This window comes from Mytilus edulis, chromosome 1, assembly GCF_963676685.1.
Source record: "Mytilus edulis chromosome 1, xbMytEdul2.2, whole genome shotgun sequence".
NCBI lineage: Eukaryota > Metazoa > Mollusca > Bivalvia > Mytilida > Mytilidae > Mytilus > Mytilus edulis.
Window position 1 is genome coordinate 32,871,198 of NC_092344.1, and position 19,195 is coordinate 32,890,392.

Sequence of the window (19,195 nt, forward strand, 5' to 3'; positions counted from 1 at the left end):
TAAACGTACATTTTGGCCATTCTTGAAAAATCGAAATAATAAATGCAAGCAATAGTTTCTGAATTTACAGTATCAAATTTCATTCAAACTGTGATGCATAGTACACTGTATAGTTTGATATTTTACAGTTAGCTCAATATATGTTATTTCTACGTTATTCACAGACAACTAAAGTTATGCGGTTTACCTTGGTATTCTCTAAATCTGTCTTTCTTGTGTTAGCCTCTACAACACATGCTTTATATGTCGTCTCTGCTTCTGCTGCCTAAAAATTATAAAAATATTTAAAAAATTTGAAGAAAATAATAAAGAAACAAATGACAAACATTTGTTGTTTGCTTGCTAATTCCTTACCAGTATAGTTAAGCTAGTCTGCCATGTTTATATAAATCAAACAGAAGAAATTGACAATTTGGCAAAAGATGGTGTCCACCTCAATGGAAACTTACATACCTTAATTTATTTGGTTCACAGTTTTTAATTTAGATTTTTTTTACCCAAAAAGGTATGGTTTAACAAAGAAGACAACCATCTGTAGAAATTAAGTAAACATGTAGTAAAACAATTACAAGGATATGGAACAAATCTTACTATAAGAACTGTATTCTTTACTAGGCAACTCACAGACAGCAATGAGAGTAACATGTTGAAACAGTTCCCTAAAACTGGTTTCAAAACAGATGATTCTTAATAAAATGAAAATGCAAGAAAAGGACAGTCTGATAATAAGTTGTAAAAATGTTAAAATAACTATGTACAGACTATTTAAACCTCCATCATAGAGAGTATTGATGAAATCTACCAACTCAGTCTAATTTCAGCATCTACTCCAAAGATTAATCTCAACCACCATTATGGCAATGTTAATTTCGTAATTTAGGTTAATAGTTTTATAAATTAATATATATATTAGCTTTAATAGTACACCCATATTAATTTGTTGTTAATAAGGAATGGAGCAAGAATATACCTTGTGAAATACTTTCTGAAAATAGCAAAGTTATTAAAGTTGACAAAGCATCAGGTATGATTTTGTCTTTACAGGTAACACAGTTATTTACAAATGTATGATATATTTACTTTTACGAAAAAACATGCTTGATATGCTACAAATGAAAATGTTACAACAATATATTTAACAAGAATGTGTCCCCAGTACACGGATGCCCCATCCGCACTATCATTTTCTATGTTCAGTGGACTGTGAAAATGGGGGAAAATCTCTAATTTGGCATTAAAATCAGACAGATCATATCATAGGGAACATGTGTACTAAGTTCAGGGGTCGAAATTAGCGCTAGTCTGGTAGTCCGGGACTAGTAAAATTTGCGTCAGACCAGTAGATTTTGTCAGCTGGTGGTCCGGCGGACCAGTAGAAATTTGTCGATAAAAATCACTGATTGCATCGCAATCTCCATTTCTTTACAAAACAATTTACCTGTGAAATCAATTACACGGTACTGGGGGTATTACAATTGATCAAGTTAATTTTAATATCTCGGGTGAGCGTCCTTCACAACAATACAAAATGCGGGAAATTCCTTTGTTACTGTCTAACTTATGTAAACGAAAGCATCAAAATAAAATTAAACATCTGTCAGTTATATTAGTGTTTGTCAAATTAATGTCATTTTTGCAGGACCAGTAGATTTGGAGCCGGACCAGTAGAGTTTTCAGTCCACTGGTCCGGCTGGCTAGTACACAAAAAAGCTTAAATTCGACCCCTGACTAAGTTTCAAGTTGATTGGACTTAAACTTCATCAAAAACTACCTCGACCAAAACTTTAACCAAATCTTTAACCAGAAGCAGGACGCACAGATGGACGGACAGACGGACGAACGAACAGATGGACGCACAGACCAGAAAACATAATGCCCATAAATGGGGCATAAAAAGTAATCTAAAAAATGTTGATGAGTAACAGTTTACAAAGAAATATACAGAAGCCAGGAATATGCATCATGCATTAAAAAGCTGTGTAAAAAACAATTACAATTTATCAAACAATAATACACATAATTCTTAAACTAATATCACTTAACAAATGATTGGGAACATGCTGTGGCACTAACAATTTCTATTTAAGCATTTAAGGCAGTTTAACATATGTACTAGAATTTTAATCATTTAATGATGAATCAAAATGAAAACCTATCAATTTTAGCATTTCTTGAACAGAACAAAATTTCACTATACAGCTGTGTCATCCCAGATGAAATTTGTTAAGAATTGAAATTTGGTAAAAATACTGAAATTCATTCAAGACATGGAAAAAAAAAATTACAAGTCAGTTTCTCAACCAATAAAATACATTGTGTACATATAAAGCAAACAATAAAATAGCCAAACATTTTAATGAATCATCAAGTTTTCCTTACTCTGTGCATGGCATCATCCTCTAACTTTCTGCGTTTGTCCATCTTGGTCAAAGCACTAGAGCTACTCTGACTCAACATATCACTCTCCAGCTTACTGGCTTGTTCCTTCGCCTTCTCATATTCTTGTTGTCGTTGGAAATACATGGCCTGTGCTTTTCTGAGACTTTGTACAGCTTCATGCTACAACACAGTTTGTAATTAATCTTTTTCTTAATCAGGATTCATTTTTCATTAGATACATTTTTTTATTTCATGGGTAAAGGTTTAAATGGTTAAACAAAGTTAAAATTTTACATTTTTTTATAAGCAAAAACACAAAATCAAATATTAACAAAAATGCAATTGTTCCTCAATCCAAGAAAATTGGTACCAATGAAAAAAAAACACCAAAGTAGTTCAATATATTTATATGTATTATGACTTACACAAAACATGGAAAGCAAAAACATTTCATATGCAAACTTCTTACTTAAGTTCATGGTGATTACTATTTTATCAGATACTTTCTCCAAATGAACTGATGCATTTTTCTTCTAATGAGAGTATATATTATGATGTTTTCAATCGAATTCTTTTGAAACATCATTCATTTGAAAAATAGCATAGCACAAATGTAATTTGAAATATAATGCAAATGACCATTTACTGCTATATAATGCAAATGACCATTTACTGCTATATAATGCAAATCAATAGAATAATGTTGCTGTAAAAAAAATTAATGAATCCATACCATTTTCTTCACTTCTTTCATCCAAGAATCTTTCACAGACTTTCTCATTTTGTCATGTTCCAACCTTCTGGCTGTCAATGGCTGTAATTACAAATATATCAATAATATTCTATCTGATTTTTACAGAGGACTGAGGCTCTTCTTGAGTTTCAATACATGTAATAGAAAGGTTATCAATCATTAACATTTAAAGTGACAACAACCTTTATTACTTTGTTGATTTAAGGGGACTGAGACTCTTCTTGAGTTTCAATAATAGAAAGGTTATTAATCATTAACATTTAAAGTGACAACAACCTTTATTACTTTGTTGATTCAAGGGGACTGAGGCTCTTCTTGAGTTTCAATAATAGAAAGGTTATCAATCATTAACATTTAAAGTGACAACAACCTTTATTACTTTGTTGATTCAAGGGGACTGAGGCTCTTCTTGAGTTTCAATAATAGAAAGGTTATCAATCATTAACATTTAAAGTGACAACAACCTTTATTACTTTGTTGATTCAAGGGGACTGAGGCTCTTCTTGAGTTTCAATAATAGAAAGGTTATCAATCATTAACATTTAAAGTGACAACAACCTTTATTACTTTGTTGATTCAAGGGGACTGAGGCTCTTCTTGAGTTTCAATAATAGAAAGTTTATCAATCATTAACATTTAAAGTGACAACAACCTTTATTACTTTGATGATTCAAGGGGACTGAGGCTTTCCTTGAGTGTTAATAATAGAAAGGTTATCAATCATTAACATTTAAAGTGACAACAACCTTTATTACTTTGTTGATTCAAGGGGACTGAGGCTCTTCTTGAGTTTCAATAATAGAAAGGTTATCAATCATTAACATTTAAAGTGACAACAACCTTTATTACTTTGTTGATTCAAGGGGACTGAGGCTCTTCTTGAGTTTCAATAATAGAAAGGTTATCAATCATTAACATTTAAAGTGACAACAACCTTTATTACTTTGTTGATTCAAGGGGACTGAGGCTCTTCTTGAGTTTCAATAATAGAAAGGTTATCAATCATTAACATTTAAAGTGACAACAACCTTTATTACTTTGTTGATTCAAGGGGACTGAGGCTCTTCTTGAGTTTCAATAATAGAAAGGTTATCATCATTAACATTTAAAGTGACAACAACCTTTATTACTTTGTTGATTCAAGGGGACTGAGGCTCTTCTTGAGTTTCAATAATAGAAAGGTTATCATCATTAACATTTAAAGTGACAACAACCTTTATTACTTTGTTGATTCAAGGGGACTGAGGCTCTTCTTGAGTTTCAATAATAGAAAGGTTATCAATCATTAACATTTAAAGTGACAACAACCTTTATTACTTTGTTGATTCAAGGGGACTGAGGCTCTTCTTGAGTTTCAATAATAGAAAGGTTATCAATCATTAACATTTAAAGTGACAACAACCTTTATTACTTTGTTGATTCAAGGGGACTGAGGCTCTTCTTGAGTTTCAATAATAGAAAGGTTATCAATCATTAACATTTAAAGTGACAACAACCTTTATTACTTTGTTGATTAAAGGGGACTGAGGCTCTTCTTGAGTTTCAATAATAGAAAGGTTATCAATCATTAACATTTATAAAGTGACGACAACCTTTATTACTTTGTTGATTTTTTTTCATGTTTTAATTTTGAGCAACTTACACATGAAAAGTGTTTTTTTTCTCAAAATTATCTCCCCCTTAAATTATATCTATACATGCACAAGATTGCAACAGAGTAATTAGACAATATCCCTGATTAAATTTTCCACATAATTTACAATGCCAAGGGTCTAAATAACTTAATCCTATAATAACTTTAAAGCTTCTATGCAATAGGAAATATACAGAAACATGCACCGAGTCAGCCTCTGTATGGAAGCTAAGAAAATAAAACAAATATATGTTCGCTATTTCATTTGCCCTTTTTTCTGTGTAAAGCACACAAGATGTTTCCAATAAAGATAAGCTTACCTCAACAAATTTTGAAGTCTGTAACAAAATCTGTGTTGCCTGGCATGTACTTGCATACTCTATGTCCTAAAAAATTGAAAACAGTATAAATTTTAGTAAACTATCTGAATGAATATGGCAATATTTGTTCAAAATGATATGTACAGCTGGGAATATTGGAAATTACTGGTACAGATTTCCTAATCATATAAAATGTGTTTGAGAAAGTATTTCTTTTCCATCTCTTGTTGGGTATTTAAATGGTACTGTGAAAGTACTTTTATTTGTGGAGTACCAATTTTCGTGGATGACTTCATTCACGAATTTAAGTGTGCAACATAATATAATAAGTGTTATCCAAATCAAGACATAGAAAGTTCCCAACGTAGGTTCGAATACAGATAATATCTAGAGAATACATTGAATATCAACAAATCTACCAAATCCACTATGAACTCCCAACTGCAATCAGGATTATACCCCTTTAATCTTTAAAATCCTAAATTGTACAACTGTTGACCTTTTAATGTTCATACAAAATATTGTTGATCCATGAAAGTCAGATTTACAGTGGTGTTTTGCTATGATAAAGTGTTCGATTTTATATTCTGATTATTCTCGTACAGAAAATAATAATTTCATGGTGGGCTTGCTCTTGATTAGAAAATAAAATTTAACAAGAGGCTGTCACAACGACAGCAAACCGGATTTATTAACATTTATTTGCGTCCTGGCAATATCACAAGAACCATTACTGATGAATGGTGAAAGTGAAAATCGTCAATATCAAATTTGACCTCCATTTTGTCATCAGTATCAACATATTAAAATTTGAAAAGCTTAGATTGAATGGTTCATGAGTAAATGCAACAACGTGAATGGAAACGCCATTTTACGATCTTTCAAGAACCATAACTCCTGAACGGTAAAAGTCAAAATCGTCATTATTAAACTTGACCTCTTTTTTGTCATCAGTAACAACATATTAAAATTTCAAAAGCTTTGGTTGAATGGTTCATGAGAAAATGCACGGACACGACGGGAAACACCATTTTTCAATCTTTCAAGAACCATAACTCCTGAACGGTAAAAGTCAAAATCGTCATTATTGAACTTGACCTCCATTTTGTCATCAGTAACAGCATATTAAAATTTCGGAAGCTTTGGTAGAATAGTTCATGCATAAGTGCACGGACACGACTGGAAACTCCATTTTTCAATCTTTCAAGAACCATAACTCCTGAACGGTAAAAGTCAAATTCGTCATTATTGAACTTGACCTCCATTCTGTCATTAGTAACAACATATTAAAATTTGGGAAGCTTTGGTAGAACAGTTCATGCGTAAATGCACGGACACGACTGGAAACTCCATTTTTTCAATCTTTCAAGAACCATAACTCCTGAACGGTAAAAGTCAAAATCGCCATTATTGAACTTGACCTTCGTATAGTTGTCAGTAATAACATATTAAAATTTTAAAAGCTTTTTAATGGCTTTAATTCTTCACTCTAATTTTTTTTTTAAAACTAAAATCCACGAATTTAAGAACCCACGAACATACAACTTTTGCTCAAACCACGAAAATTGATACCCACGAATTGAAGTACTTTCACAGTATATCAGAAATACATCATTGAAAGTTTTATGTAGAATGAAAATGTAGGACGAGCAGAAATAGACTTTTAAGAGGTTTATTGTACTAAACTTCAATAAATCAAAATTACCTGTGATAATATTGTACAATACACAGATTGTAAAGGTAAAAATCCCTAAAAAATAAAAAAAACATGTATAATGTTGCTTAAAAATGAATATTTTTTTCTGAAATTAAAACAGACATGTGAGAAGAAAGATTCAATCCTGTCACTGATTTATTATCAATACCTGAATAATATTAAACATCTCATATATCTGAAGTGCTGATTAAATGCATACCAACAAATCAAACAACTTAATACATGGCTTATGTCAGTTTTTTTTTTATATATATATATGTTTCAGGTGTATGAAATAAGAAAATAATTGTGTGAAAATTACTATTATAGTCTAAACAAGAGTATTGGAATCTTCTACTAGTAAGCTATTCTTCTTCTTTTGGCCTCATTATGCTGCATTCTACTTGACACTAGTCTTACTTTAACTATATATCATTCAATTTAAAAAAGAAAATCTTTATCAAGAAACTATTGGCCTTTAATATTATGTTGAATTTGTTCCAGGAGAAAGACCAACTTTTTTACATTTAATTATAAATACATAAATCATGCACTAAAATGTTTTAATACCTCTTCTGTTAAAACAGGTCGCATTGTCTGTGCCAGTCTTGCCAAGTTTTTAGAATACTCTGTTTCTGTAAAAGAAAAACACACAAATCAAATTAATAGCAAAACTATGAAAAATTGTTTTTTCTAGAGAAATACAGCCAATCAATCAGAAAGTAGAACAATATTAATATTTGCAAATGATTCTATTTTTTTACATAAAATTAAGAACTTTATTTGATGCCTAATATGAACATGTCATCAAAAGATATAATTAAATATTAATTTTATAAAATCAATTTTCATTGGTAAAAAAAACCAAGTGAATCAAATATTAGTTTGGCAGACACTAGCAGGTAATTTCCAAATTTTCAACGATTCCTCAAGTTGTCAAAACAAATCCTGAGAAAAAATGTTCAGAAAGGTTTCAGAAAAAAATGAGAAAAAAAAATCCAACTTTATAAACTTCCTATACAAAACAGAAAAGCAAAGTTATTTCTTTGAAGAGAAGATATAATTACTTCTGTGATAATGATATATTACCTAAATGGGCCTTGCGTTCAATATAGGAGGTAATATCTTTCATGTACTTTGACCAAGCCTTTGCCCTCTGTAATGCAACGTCTACTCCTGCTTCTAACTGAGACAATACTCTGTCAATTTCCTCTGTTGATAACTGTTTTACTGGAAACAAATATTAATCAACTTACATAATCATGCAATAAATATTTGTAATTAATATTAGACAACTTCAGGGAATTCATTACATATATTTCCTACAATGAGCAAAGACACAGCTTTTGTACAGAATCTTCCAATCTGACTTTGATTCCCTCAGTTTAGTTACATTTGCTTTCTAGTTTCAGAGAAGATTTTTAAAATATGGCCTATAGGAGTAAAAAGATGTTCCCTGAAAGTCATGCTTTTTAGTGAATCCAAAACAAATGAGATATTTTTTAAAAGATTTTTCATGTGGTATTCCTGCAAAGTCTGGTTGCAATTTGCTTAATGTTTCAAAGTAAAGACAACAAGAATGTGTCCCCAGTACACGGATGCTCCACTCGCACTATCATTTTCTATGTTCAGTGGACAGTGAAATTGGGGTAAAAACTCCAATTTGGCATTAAAATTAGAAAGTTCATTTCATAGGGAACATGTGTACTAAGTTTCAAGTAGATTGGATTTCAACTTCAACAAAGCTGGACGAATGGACAAACAGACGAACAAATGAATGAACGGGCAGACAGATGAACAGACGCACAGACGAGAAAACATAATGCCCCTCTACTATCGTAGGTGGGGCATAAAAAAAATTAAAAGTCTACAGACAACTGCAGTTAATGTGAAAGAAGAAGTGATTTAATTCGTCATTTGATTTTAAGATTTGATATTTCATAACTAAAACAATGACAACATCATTAAACAGTATTTTATAGATAAGAATGTTTTTTACCTTCATTTTGATAATCTGCTCCTTTTTCCTCATCTTTGGTAGAAAGTAAATCTTCACATGACTAGAAAAGTAAAGGCAACAAGATTTGACTAAAATCTGTCAACTATAGTAAAACATTGTTGACTCTAAAACAAGCTGAGTTTTCTGATGTTAGATCAAACTGACGGCAGGGAATGCAATATCTCATCAATCATGCCATACTTAAAATAAATCATTCTGCAGTATAGATCTCAAGAGTTAATGTGGTTTGTTTTTTTAAAATAATATTTAAAGGACTGTGAATAACAGTGTTTCTTCATTTAAAAGCATATTTTCACATTGGTCTTAACACTTAACAGAGGAATTAAAGATTGTCAATTCTCCCTAACTTATCTACCTAATATACATAATTTGTTTAATGTATTATGATGATAAAAGATTGTTAGCTGGTTATAGTTTATCCAATTCTTAATTCTTTAATACTTATTTCTTCAAGTAATTTTGATTTGTTGTCTTTAAAGTTGTATCTTTTTATATTCTACATAATAAATATTCGTAGAGACACAAGTCATTTTACCTTTGTGCCTTTAGTTTCTTTTTCCAAAAATGCACTTCCCATATCCCCCATGAGGTAGTCTGATACCCTGAAAAATAAAGTTAAGAAGTATGAATTTTAATCAAATTCCAATAAACAAACTAATATCTACCAACATTCAACTAAAATTTGTGTATTCTCCATTGAATATGACCCAAATACAAGTATGTCATTGGTAAATAAGACAAAATTTAATGATTATTATCTGTTTAATCCATATTTTGCAAAGAAATGTGCATTTCCTTATAAAACCACTGTTAAAAAAAATATTTTTCAGTGTATAAACCGCTATGGCATTTAAAAGTTAAACTGCAAATAATTGTATATGTATAATATTCCATTTAAAAGATTTCCCACAATGGCATAGCAAAGAGTTCAATCGTATTTTCATAAACAATACCATCCATGGAAATTTCTGTGGTGACTTAAACCTGCATCCAATAATCCATCCAAATGTAAACTGTTTTTTCCTTAATGCCAGTAACAACTTACGAAAGTGGTGACAAAATCAAAATTATTTTGGCCATAGAATGACAGACTGTCAAAGTTTACGGATGAGCATTAAAACCTACCCACTACTGAATGCCAGTGCTAGCTGATCAATAGCTTCAAACAAACTAGGATCTTTGACATCAGGATTAGAACTGCCTTGGTTATATGCTGAAAACAAAAAAATGTGTGGTTTATAAAGCATTTAAAAGTATAATACAATTGTGAGCAATCTGCAATTTCATACTACATTGTACATGTATCTCATGTTTAAAAAGATATGGTAAATTTAAGACCTCTTGTGAAATGCCAGATTCAGATATAATATTAAAATACATGTAGGACATACATGTTCCAATAGGGCTATGTAAGAAAGTTTCTTAATAATTTTCCAACACTGTAAATTTCTATTAACCCCTTCATGTATATGTCACCTAGATGTTTATTTTATTGTTACAAATTGTTTTCATGTTTACTGAATACTTTATATTTGCATGTGCCAACCCAAAATCTCTTTCCACTTAAAATTCATCATTCAGGTACCAGAAGTCAAGACTAATGATTGATAATTCTGAATAACAATGAAATATTTTCATGATGTTATTTTTTACAATACGTACATTTGACTTTGGTAATTAGACTTCCGGATGCTGCAAACAGTTCTGTAGATTGTAAAGCTGGATATCGATGTAGTAAATTCTTTAATATGGACAGAACTTCTCCAAGTCTCTCATGAATAGTTACTCTTACTTCTTCTGTAGAATCTGAATTGACAATTTTTCAAACTTTATACAATGTATACAATGCATGTCCATTTGACAAAAAATATATATATAACATCAGTTTCCTATTTTACTATATATATATGCACATAGTACGTGTATGTCAAAATAGCAGAAAATATCAATTACTTTTATTTCTATTTTAGGCCAGGATTTTTTAATTTGTTGGTTTACGGATCCGCTGTCCTGATTTTGCCGACTTGCAGAATAAAAATAAAATTGACTTTTCATGCTTTTTTATTCCCGATGACCCTAACAAAACCATTATCTCTGAAAAATCAATAATATATCCTTTTTTTATGAAATGAAATGCATTAAACCCTTACGGAATTGACAACACTTTCTGTTGTGAAAACTAAAACTTCCAATTTACATATCTAAAAATAGACAAATCAATCATAACTGACCTTGAAATGTCATTTGCGCAAATAATTTTGCGGAACGAAACCTGTGTTTAAAACCCGATACACATTAAGTTTGTTTCCCGTATTTGTCATCATTCCGTAAGATAGAAAAATGGAAAATTAACATGTCCAACCGTGGAAGAGGACAAGTTGAAGAACTTATTTAAAACAAATCCTTTGGAATTTTCTTCAGACTTATGTCATTGATAATAAAAAAAAATTGTCCATTTGGATATACAAAACGGGAATGCATGACAACTGATGAACCCGATATCCTCGGTTTTCCAGTGGACAAGTCTATTACGTTTTTGACATGTTTATTGAAACTTATTTTCGTACGATGTTTTTGCATTTTTTTCTCTATCAGTTTTTGTGTTTGAAGATCATTAACCACCAAGTTTCCTGAAATTTATTGTGGGCTATGTTTGTGAAATGACGATTTAATTTCATCTTTGTCCGTGGACACAAACCCCCTTTTTCACAGAAAATTATTAGACGATGTCATGCGATTTTTATGGCAGCTGAGCAATAATATTTCATCGAACTTATATATTTAAGAAATGATGATACAATAGCAAACCAAAAATATTGTTAGAAAGTCTGGAGAAATATTTGTTTTCTTTTTTTTCCCGAGGCGACCGACCTGACTTTTTCATGGGAAAAATCCGTAAACCAACAAATTAAAAAACCATGGCCTAACAGTGATGTCCATTGGTCAAAAACACATACACGTATATGTACATTTATTCTCCAACAAACTCAGTTAAAATTTCAATATGGAATAGTTATAATCAGATCAATCTTTGCTGATTCAGATTTTCATGTCTAATTTACATGTTTTAGTTGTAAAATGCATAAAGTATGATTGCTTATTTCTTTAAACCTTTCAAAATTATTTTTATTCTGCAGTATTCTAGATAAAATGTCACCTTAAACTAGTATACCACCTGCTAAAGTTAATTAAATTTCTCACATAAACAACCATTAATGGTCTTGTTTATTTCTGAATCAAGTAGAGAACTGGGTACGTTACATTCAAATTTACAACATAAATCACCCAAGCATGAAATTACCATTATCAAGACAATCAGTGTAAATAAGGATTTAATTTCAAGAAATGATGCATACTAAAGAGTTTAATTCATTTTTAATAAATAATTGATTTTAACACCAGCAAAGACAACAGATATTCAAGAAATAAGAAATTTGATTAAATTTTATAAATATTTTTTTTATATAATATTTATTTTGTAATACAAAAGACAACATAAAAGATGTTCCTTAATAAAGAAATTAGCATCAAGGTTTATCTACATGTAGGTTTTTTAAATAAGACTGTATTTAAAGTGTATTAATATGGTAAATATCTAAATTTATAATAAACAAATTAAATTTTAACTATCTGTAAAAGATTAAATTTTAACTATATGCAAAAGTTAAAACAAATACAAATGTAGGTATGTCTCAATTAGAATGTATGGTTTATCCATTTTTTTCATTTGATTCCATTTTAGGTCAAAGCAAATATTTTAAAGTTTAAAGTAACTGCTTCTCTCTAATACATGTAATATATGCATTTTTTATATGAGTAAGAGCAAAGTTAAATGGACAAGAAAAGATCTGTACTAACAATGAAGTTAAAAACACATGATACATGTACATTGTACTACCGGGAAATATTTCTATTGTTTAAATACCATGATCTTCAAATACAGTTTTAAGACGATTGAGTCCATCAGAGAAACATTTAACATCCTGTGTGAGTGTAATGATATCACTCTGATCAACAATGAGTTTTTCGGGTTCACTGGTAGGTATACTGGTTAATGAGGAACTTTTTGTCATTTTGTTTGTGGCGTCTACTTGATCACCCTCATCTGTAGAATTCTGAAATGTAATATGTATGTTAATATGCTGAAGGTCAATCTCACATTTTTTAGCATTTATTTAACATTCCTTGTATTATTAGTATGTAATCATGGTTTTATAAACATGATACAAAGGTTTATATGTTTTTAACTTTATGTTATATATTTTGCAGTAGTGTTCGTCTGAGACAGTATTTTTTGCTCTTTGCACATAAATTGTTTTTAATACTATACCATTCATTAGAAAACAAAATTTTGCTCTATCTCTCACTGACATGTACATCAACTGGAAGTTGCAGAAATTACCTTTAATTTCCAAGCCACATTCTCATTATCTTAGATATAGAATTTGTATTATAGTTAATTTAAATTAATACACCTAGTGATAACACTCTTACCCTTTCTTTTAATATAATGACAAATTCTCTGTGAGAAAATTAAATAGACATACATTTTGTACCTTATACCCATTAACATCAGAATGTTTCACTCCTTAAATGTTAATTTTTATTGCTATTCAAAATATTTAGGTTTGAAACCTTCAAAACCCTGATAATATATGTACAAAATTTAAAAATCTATAATATTTTGGCCTCAAATATGGTTTTTCCTCATGAGAGCAGAAAAGATGACATGTCAAAAGATCCTTAAGCAAATCATTCAAAACTTTACAATGCATAAGGTAGCGATAAACATGTTATATTAATTTTAGTTTCTTGTGTACAATTTGGAAATTAGTATGGCGTTCATTATCACTGAACTAGTATATATTTGTTAAGGGGCCAGCTGAAGAATGCCTCCGGGTGCGGGAATTTCTCGCTACATTGAAGACCTGTTGGTGACCTTCTGCTGTTGTGTTTTTTTTCTATGGTTGGGTTGTTGTCTCTTTGACACATTCCCCATTTCCATTCTCAATTTTACTGATACAATTATTTAGGTTTGCCGTTTAGGTTTGCACTTGGGCCCTATATGATCTTCCAAACATAAAAACAATAATTTCAATTTCATTTTTCTAACTACACAAATGTAGCTTTATAATAATATTGCCTAAAATTATCTGTCGGACAGTAAATATATATCATTTTCATATCCACACATACATATATGTATCATTCATCCTAAAACTAATAAAATGAAAATGTCAGACAGGACAGTTGGCTTGAATGTTTTTGTATGATTTGTTATATATTATAGCAGCAATTTCAAAGAGGTTGGATAACAGATCAAATTAAAAATAGGTGAGGAGGGTTATGGAAAAGGTAAAATAATGTCCCTTTTTTTGGCTACTTAAGGAGGTAGACCTAGGTTAAGGGAAATAACTCTTAAAATCATCAGTACGTTTGTGTCAACCATTTTCAAAAACATATTCTAAGCTTCTAGGTTACATAGATTATTTTTAATCTGTTTCAGGTAAATGCTTAAAAAACATTGATGAACTTGACTTTTACAAACGCTTAACTGATTTAAAGAGTTATCTCCCTGAACCAAGGTCTACCCCCTTAAGCTTCAATTAAAATTTGTTTTATAAAAAGTAATAAAAATGTTCCAAAAAACAACCTTCAGATTATCCTAACAAAAAGTAACATACATATTTGTATAGGTTCGTCCATCTGATATCAGTATATACATGTATATTTTTGAATTTCTGAAACCATAATTTATGTTTTGAATATATAAATGTATGCAATAGCCTTTAATTGTTTTAATGTGAATAGCCCATTTGCCAATTAACAATTTGATTCTGTTATTACACACTTTTTTAATTTGCAAAATTGGCTAATGCCAAAGCAAAGCATGATGAATTGAAAGTGATATATCATTGGTTTAACTATTTTTTCATTAAAATATTTTCTGATGTCAAAAGTATTAAGCTGAATAACAAATTAATGTAATTACAAGATTTAAAAACCTTTAAAATTACTCACAGGTAAATTTGATCTTTCTAAATAAAAATTAATGTCCCCCATAAGGCCCCATAAGGGAGACAACTAAAAAAAGGGTCTCTAATTTTACAAGGTCAATTACGGGAATTGGCAAATAGTCTATTGTAAAACAAATTTTGAAAATTATATCCCAATATCAGGACCAAACCAGCATTATGATCTTACAATGAGGCCATTGAACCGGTAAAAATTACTTGAAACTTTAATAATACATTAATGCAATCATGATAATTTTTTGGCTGCAGTCTTTTGCAAACAATTGCTATTTTACTACGGTAATTATTTGCCCTAACTTTTATTTTTCAAAGGTATCATCTGCATCTGAAAACAGAATTTCAATTGTGCCAAATTGCAGCTTTTAAACATCTATTTATCTAGTTGTATCTTTGATTATGACCTTTCATGCCTTTTATTAACAAATTGCTTAAGCTTTCATTAGTAAGTTATGGTACTAAGAATACAACAATTTGTAGACTTAACAGGATTGATGTTGCATAATGAAGATCAAATCAAGAGGAGGAAAGATGTGGTGTTATATACATTTGTGTACATGTACCACAAAAACATTAGACTTAGTGGCTTATAAAAACATTAAAAGTTATCATATGCTATTAAGTCTTATTTGTTATTAGTTGAAAATTGTCTAGAATAAGCAAAAGCATTATTGAAAATGTATGAAGGCATTTGATATGGTCATGCTTAATAGTATACTCTGTAGCCAAGTGTGAGGTCTGAAGGGTGCAGCCTGAAAAGCACTACTGAAAAGGGATGCAACCTCCATCAATTTTTGCCTAGGGAGCACAAATTGCAGTTTCTAGGTGCATAGACAAATTTATCAGAATATATGGTTGCTTCAGTATGAAGTTTACAACGATGCTGTAAAGGAAGAATTTAGTATTCACCTCATCTTCATGAAGTTTCTTCATTCATTCGTGTACTACACCAACATTGGAAATACAAAAAAATGTAACTACATGCATATGCCATACATACATTTGTAGATACGAATCCATGACAAATCACCCCACTGGCAAATCGCTCCACACCTAATCGCCCTACTTTTTCAAACTTTCCCCCCCCCCGACTCTTTTTTACCAACTCGCCCCACTTTCTAAAAAACCTCCCACTCTTGGTTATCAACTAGCCCCACTAATGAAAAAAGGTAAAATTCCACTAAAATAAGGTCTGCTGACTCGCCCCACTTTCAAATAGGTTAAATTGGATAACATGCCCCATTTATGAAATGGGTTAAAATCCCGCTGAAATAAGGACTGCCAACCTCGCCCAACTCATTATAGTGACAAAAAAAATAAACCATGATGAATTTATTAGTGCTAACTCGTCCCACTTATGAAAGGAGATGCAATCCTGTTGTATATCTCTGTACGTATGTGTGTAACATCGTGATTGATAATTTTATTTAATCATGTATTTAATTCAAATTCATGCATCATCAGCGAGTGATTTTTATTGTTGTCTTGCCTGGACAATGCTGGATGTCAGCCTCCCAAGATGTCATAATTCTTCAAATACCAATTAAGGGTTTTGCATAGTTTATCTTCTCGAAAGATGTTTATTGAAATTATTAACATGTTTAATGTTGTAGTACAGTGGAAGCTTTTTAGATTATGCATTTGAAAATAAAAGTAAAATCATTGATGTTTCGTCTTTACCTGATCTCGATTATCTGTATCATTTGACTTCTTCTTTGATTTTGATCCGATGTGTATTCCTAATATTCGTCCTTTTGTCGACATCACACGCCCCCTTTAAAAGTGCATAGTATGCATACGTGTGAAATGAGTTTAGTCCTTTTATTTATACCATGATTTGCATTAAAATGTGTATAATCAAACTATTAGAAACTTTTTGACATAATTTATGAAGTTTGCAAACTTTTCCAAAATGACAGACCGGATATTGACATTGTCACGTGACATTATGTACATTCTTTATAGTCTATTTCATTATCTGCCAATCACGCCCAGGTGTCTTCAACGACGTCCGATTTCAATATTTTTTTTTGATTATGTGGTTACTTGGCCGTTTTTTTAATGATTATTTGATTATTAAGCCAAATATTTCATGATTATTTGATTACCTAGGACTGTATTTTTAGTTTATGATTATTTGATTACTAAAGATAAGCAAATATTTAATGATTATGTGATTATATTGGCAAAAAAATGGTGATTATGTGATTACTAGGACCCCCCCCCCCCATGAGGGACCTCATTATTTAAAAAAATTTCAGAAGTCATCCATGTACTTGAAAAAAACACGATATTTTAGCATGATAAAAGTCATGATTGAACCCTTAGATTGATTTCAAGCTATTGTGACACTTTACCCTCTGTAGTTCATGTTCTTTCGATTTAATACAGTTTATTAAGACTACGATTTATTTGGGGTTTTTTTTCAATGGACAACGCTAGTAATTTATCTGAATGTTCGCTTGTATCCAAATAGAGAATGGAAACGGGATATCTGTCAAAGAAACAAAGACTCTACCAGAGAGCAGAAAACCGCACAAGGCCACCAAAGGATCTTCAACGCAGCATTATAATCCCGCACCGGGACGAGAGGCCGGGATTCAGTTGCAGTTCCAAAGGGGGGTGTTCGGGGTTGGAACCCCATTTCTTTACGATCAATGCCTTTGACTCATGGGGAAATATGTCATTGATTAGAACCCCTTTTTAAACATGATTGGATCCACCCCATGGGCTTCAGCTTGTCCCTAAACAATAATGTATACTAGTCAGTGAAATTGATGACACACCGACTTAAACAAATGAACACATAAAAAAACATCACGCTACTAGCAAATTAATCTATCATTTTTAACTTTCACTCTTCAAAGTTTTTCAGTCATAACTGGCATCAACAGAGTGTTATCCTCTGTATAATCGCAAACAACCAATTAAAGTTAATTAATCGACAATAATAAGTCAATTCTAAAATTCTGTGGTCTTGTGGCTAGTGTGTAATCGGAATTCAAAGTAACATTACTCTCCTCTGACTTGTGAGGAGTGTAAGAAGTCTGACATCATAGTTTGAATTAACATCAAATCTTTTTAGAAAATTGAAATACCAAAGAGGAGTCTGAACGTGCCGCATTAAGGTATTTTTTTAAAAGATAGCTCATATTGGAATGCACTAACTCTTTACGGGTTTTAAAAGCATGACTATTTTATCACTTATATAGATATTTGACTTAGTATACTAGTATATGAATAAAGTTTCGTACTTCATATTATGAAGGGAATATAACAAAACAGTCAAAAATTGTGCCGATACATGCATGATAAGTAGGTAACGGAGATTGGGAAATATCATCGGATAGTCAGGCATATAACAACAAAATATGTTTACAAATGATTTTTTTTTATCGTACGTGAATTCCGTCTGTATAATTACACAGACAAGTATGTGCATTCAAAGTCTGTCAAATGTCTAGCCTTACTGGCATCCTAGCCAAAATCCACCTAAGTCACAACATTGTTAGATTTGTTAGATAATAAATCAAAATCCTCTTAACCAACAGCTTAAAAAGCATTTTCTTAGATTAGGTTTGTCTTATCAATTTCTCTACTATCAGTGATGCCCAAAAAACTGAATAAAACATGAATGCAGCCAATCCAGGAAGATTTATGGTTATGATGGAGACTCTCTGAGGTCAGAAAAACATCTTTTAAGAGAATATCATTGATGTCATGTAATCTAACGTAGAATGAAATCATATATGAACAATTACTTCTAACATAAGAGGTAAGCGACGCAACTCTCCCATAACTCCTGCTGTGGTAGCTCTTTTATTTACCTCTAATAAATATTTGCACATTTTTCTATGAATGTTCTCTTGGGGGAGGCCATTACATAGTTTTGTAAAATAACAGAAGTCATTTGAGGCCTTTAACTTAAAATTATTAAAGAACCCCCAGATTTCACTAAACATTTCGAGATAAATATAATTTGGATCTACAATTCTCGTTTGATAGTCACAGATATAATTCATTGTAGTTTAAAACGTTTATCGCTCAAAGTAAAAATAAGACCTTGTATTTAGAAATACAAATAAAAATATTCGAGCATCCATTTGTACGGCAATTATATCATATTAAACCATCAGTGTAGTTCGTTTTAAATTACCTTCTAAAACCAGTCATAGTCAGCTTGGTCAGATGGTTCATGCATGTATAGGAAATCAAGTTAACTGTTAGATGCAGAAATGTAGTGCTACGATTCAACTTCAACTTTTATTCAGCAGCTAGTTAAGTGTATGTTGTAAAAACATTATAAAGTTTAAGATCTCATTACATATTGACTTGATAAAACATCATACAATCTAACAAAA

General features: G+C 30.9%; 1 protein-coding gene across 14 annotated transcripts in view; it reads right to left on the reverse strand.

Moving 5' to 3' along the window:
- Positions 1 to 16,776, reverse strand: part of LOC139481171 (rho GTPase-activating protein 45-like) — a 43,385-nt gene extending 26,609 nt beyond the window's left edge. For 10 of the 14 annotated variants that reach the window (XM_071264421.1, XM_071264329.1, XM_071264389.1 and 7 more), the window contains exons 1-14: positions 16,515 to 16,776; positions 12,728 to 12,917; positions 10,465 to 10,608; positions 9,928 to 10,015; positions 9,338 to 9,404; positions 8,782 to 8,842; positions 7,872 to 8,012; positions 7,353 to 7,417; positions 6,792 to 6,836; positions 5,087 to 5,152; positions 3,113 to 3,193; positions 2,380 to 2,559; positions 971 to 985; positions 188 to 265 (exon numbers count right to left, since the gene is read on the reverse strand). In XM_071264421.1, coding sequence (XP_071120522.1) covers positions 188 to 265; positions 971 to 985; positions 2,380 to 2,559; positions 3,113 to 3,193; positions 5,087 to 5,152; positions 6,792 to 6,836; positions 7,353 to 7,417; positions 7,872 to 8,012; positions 8,782 to 8,842; positions 9,338 to 9,404; positions 9,928 to 10,015; positions 10,465 to 10,608; positions 12,728 to 12,917; positions 16,515 to 16,598 — 1,305 coding nt within the window. In that variant the 5' untranslated portion in view covers positions 16,599 to 16,776. The remainder of the gene's footprint in view (positions 1 to 187; positions 266 to 970; positions 986 to 2,379; positions 2,560 to 3,112; positions 3,194 to 5,086; positions 5,153 to 6,791; positions 6,837 to 7,352; positions 7,418 to 7,871; positions 8,013 to 8,781; positions 8,843 to 9,337; positions 9,405 to 9,927; positions 10,016 to 10,464; positions 10,609 to 12,727; positions 12,918 to 16,514) is intronic. The other 4 variants (XM_071264336.1, XM_071264396.1, XM_071264374.1 and 1 more) reach the window with 1 other exon arrangement.
- Positions 16,777 to 19,195: the final 2,419 nt, after the last annotated feature.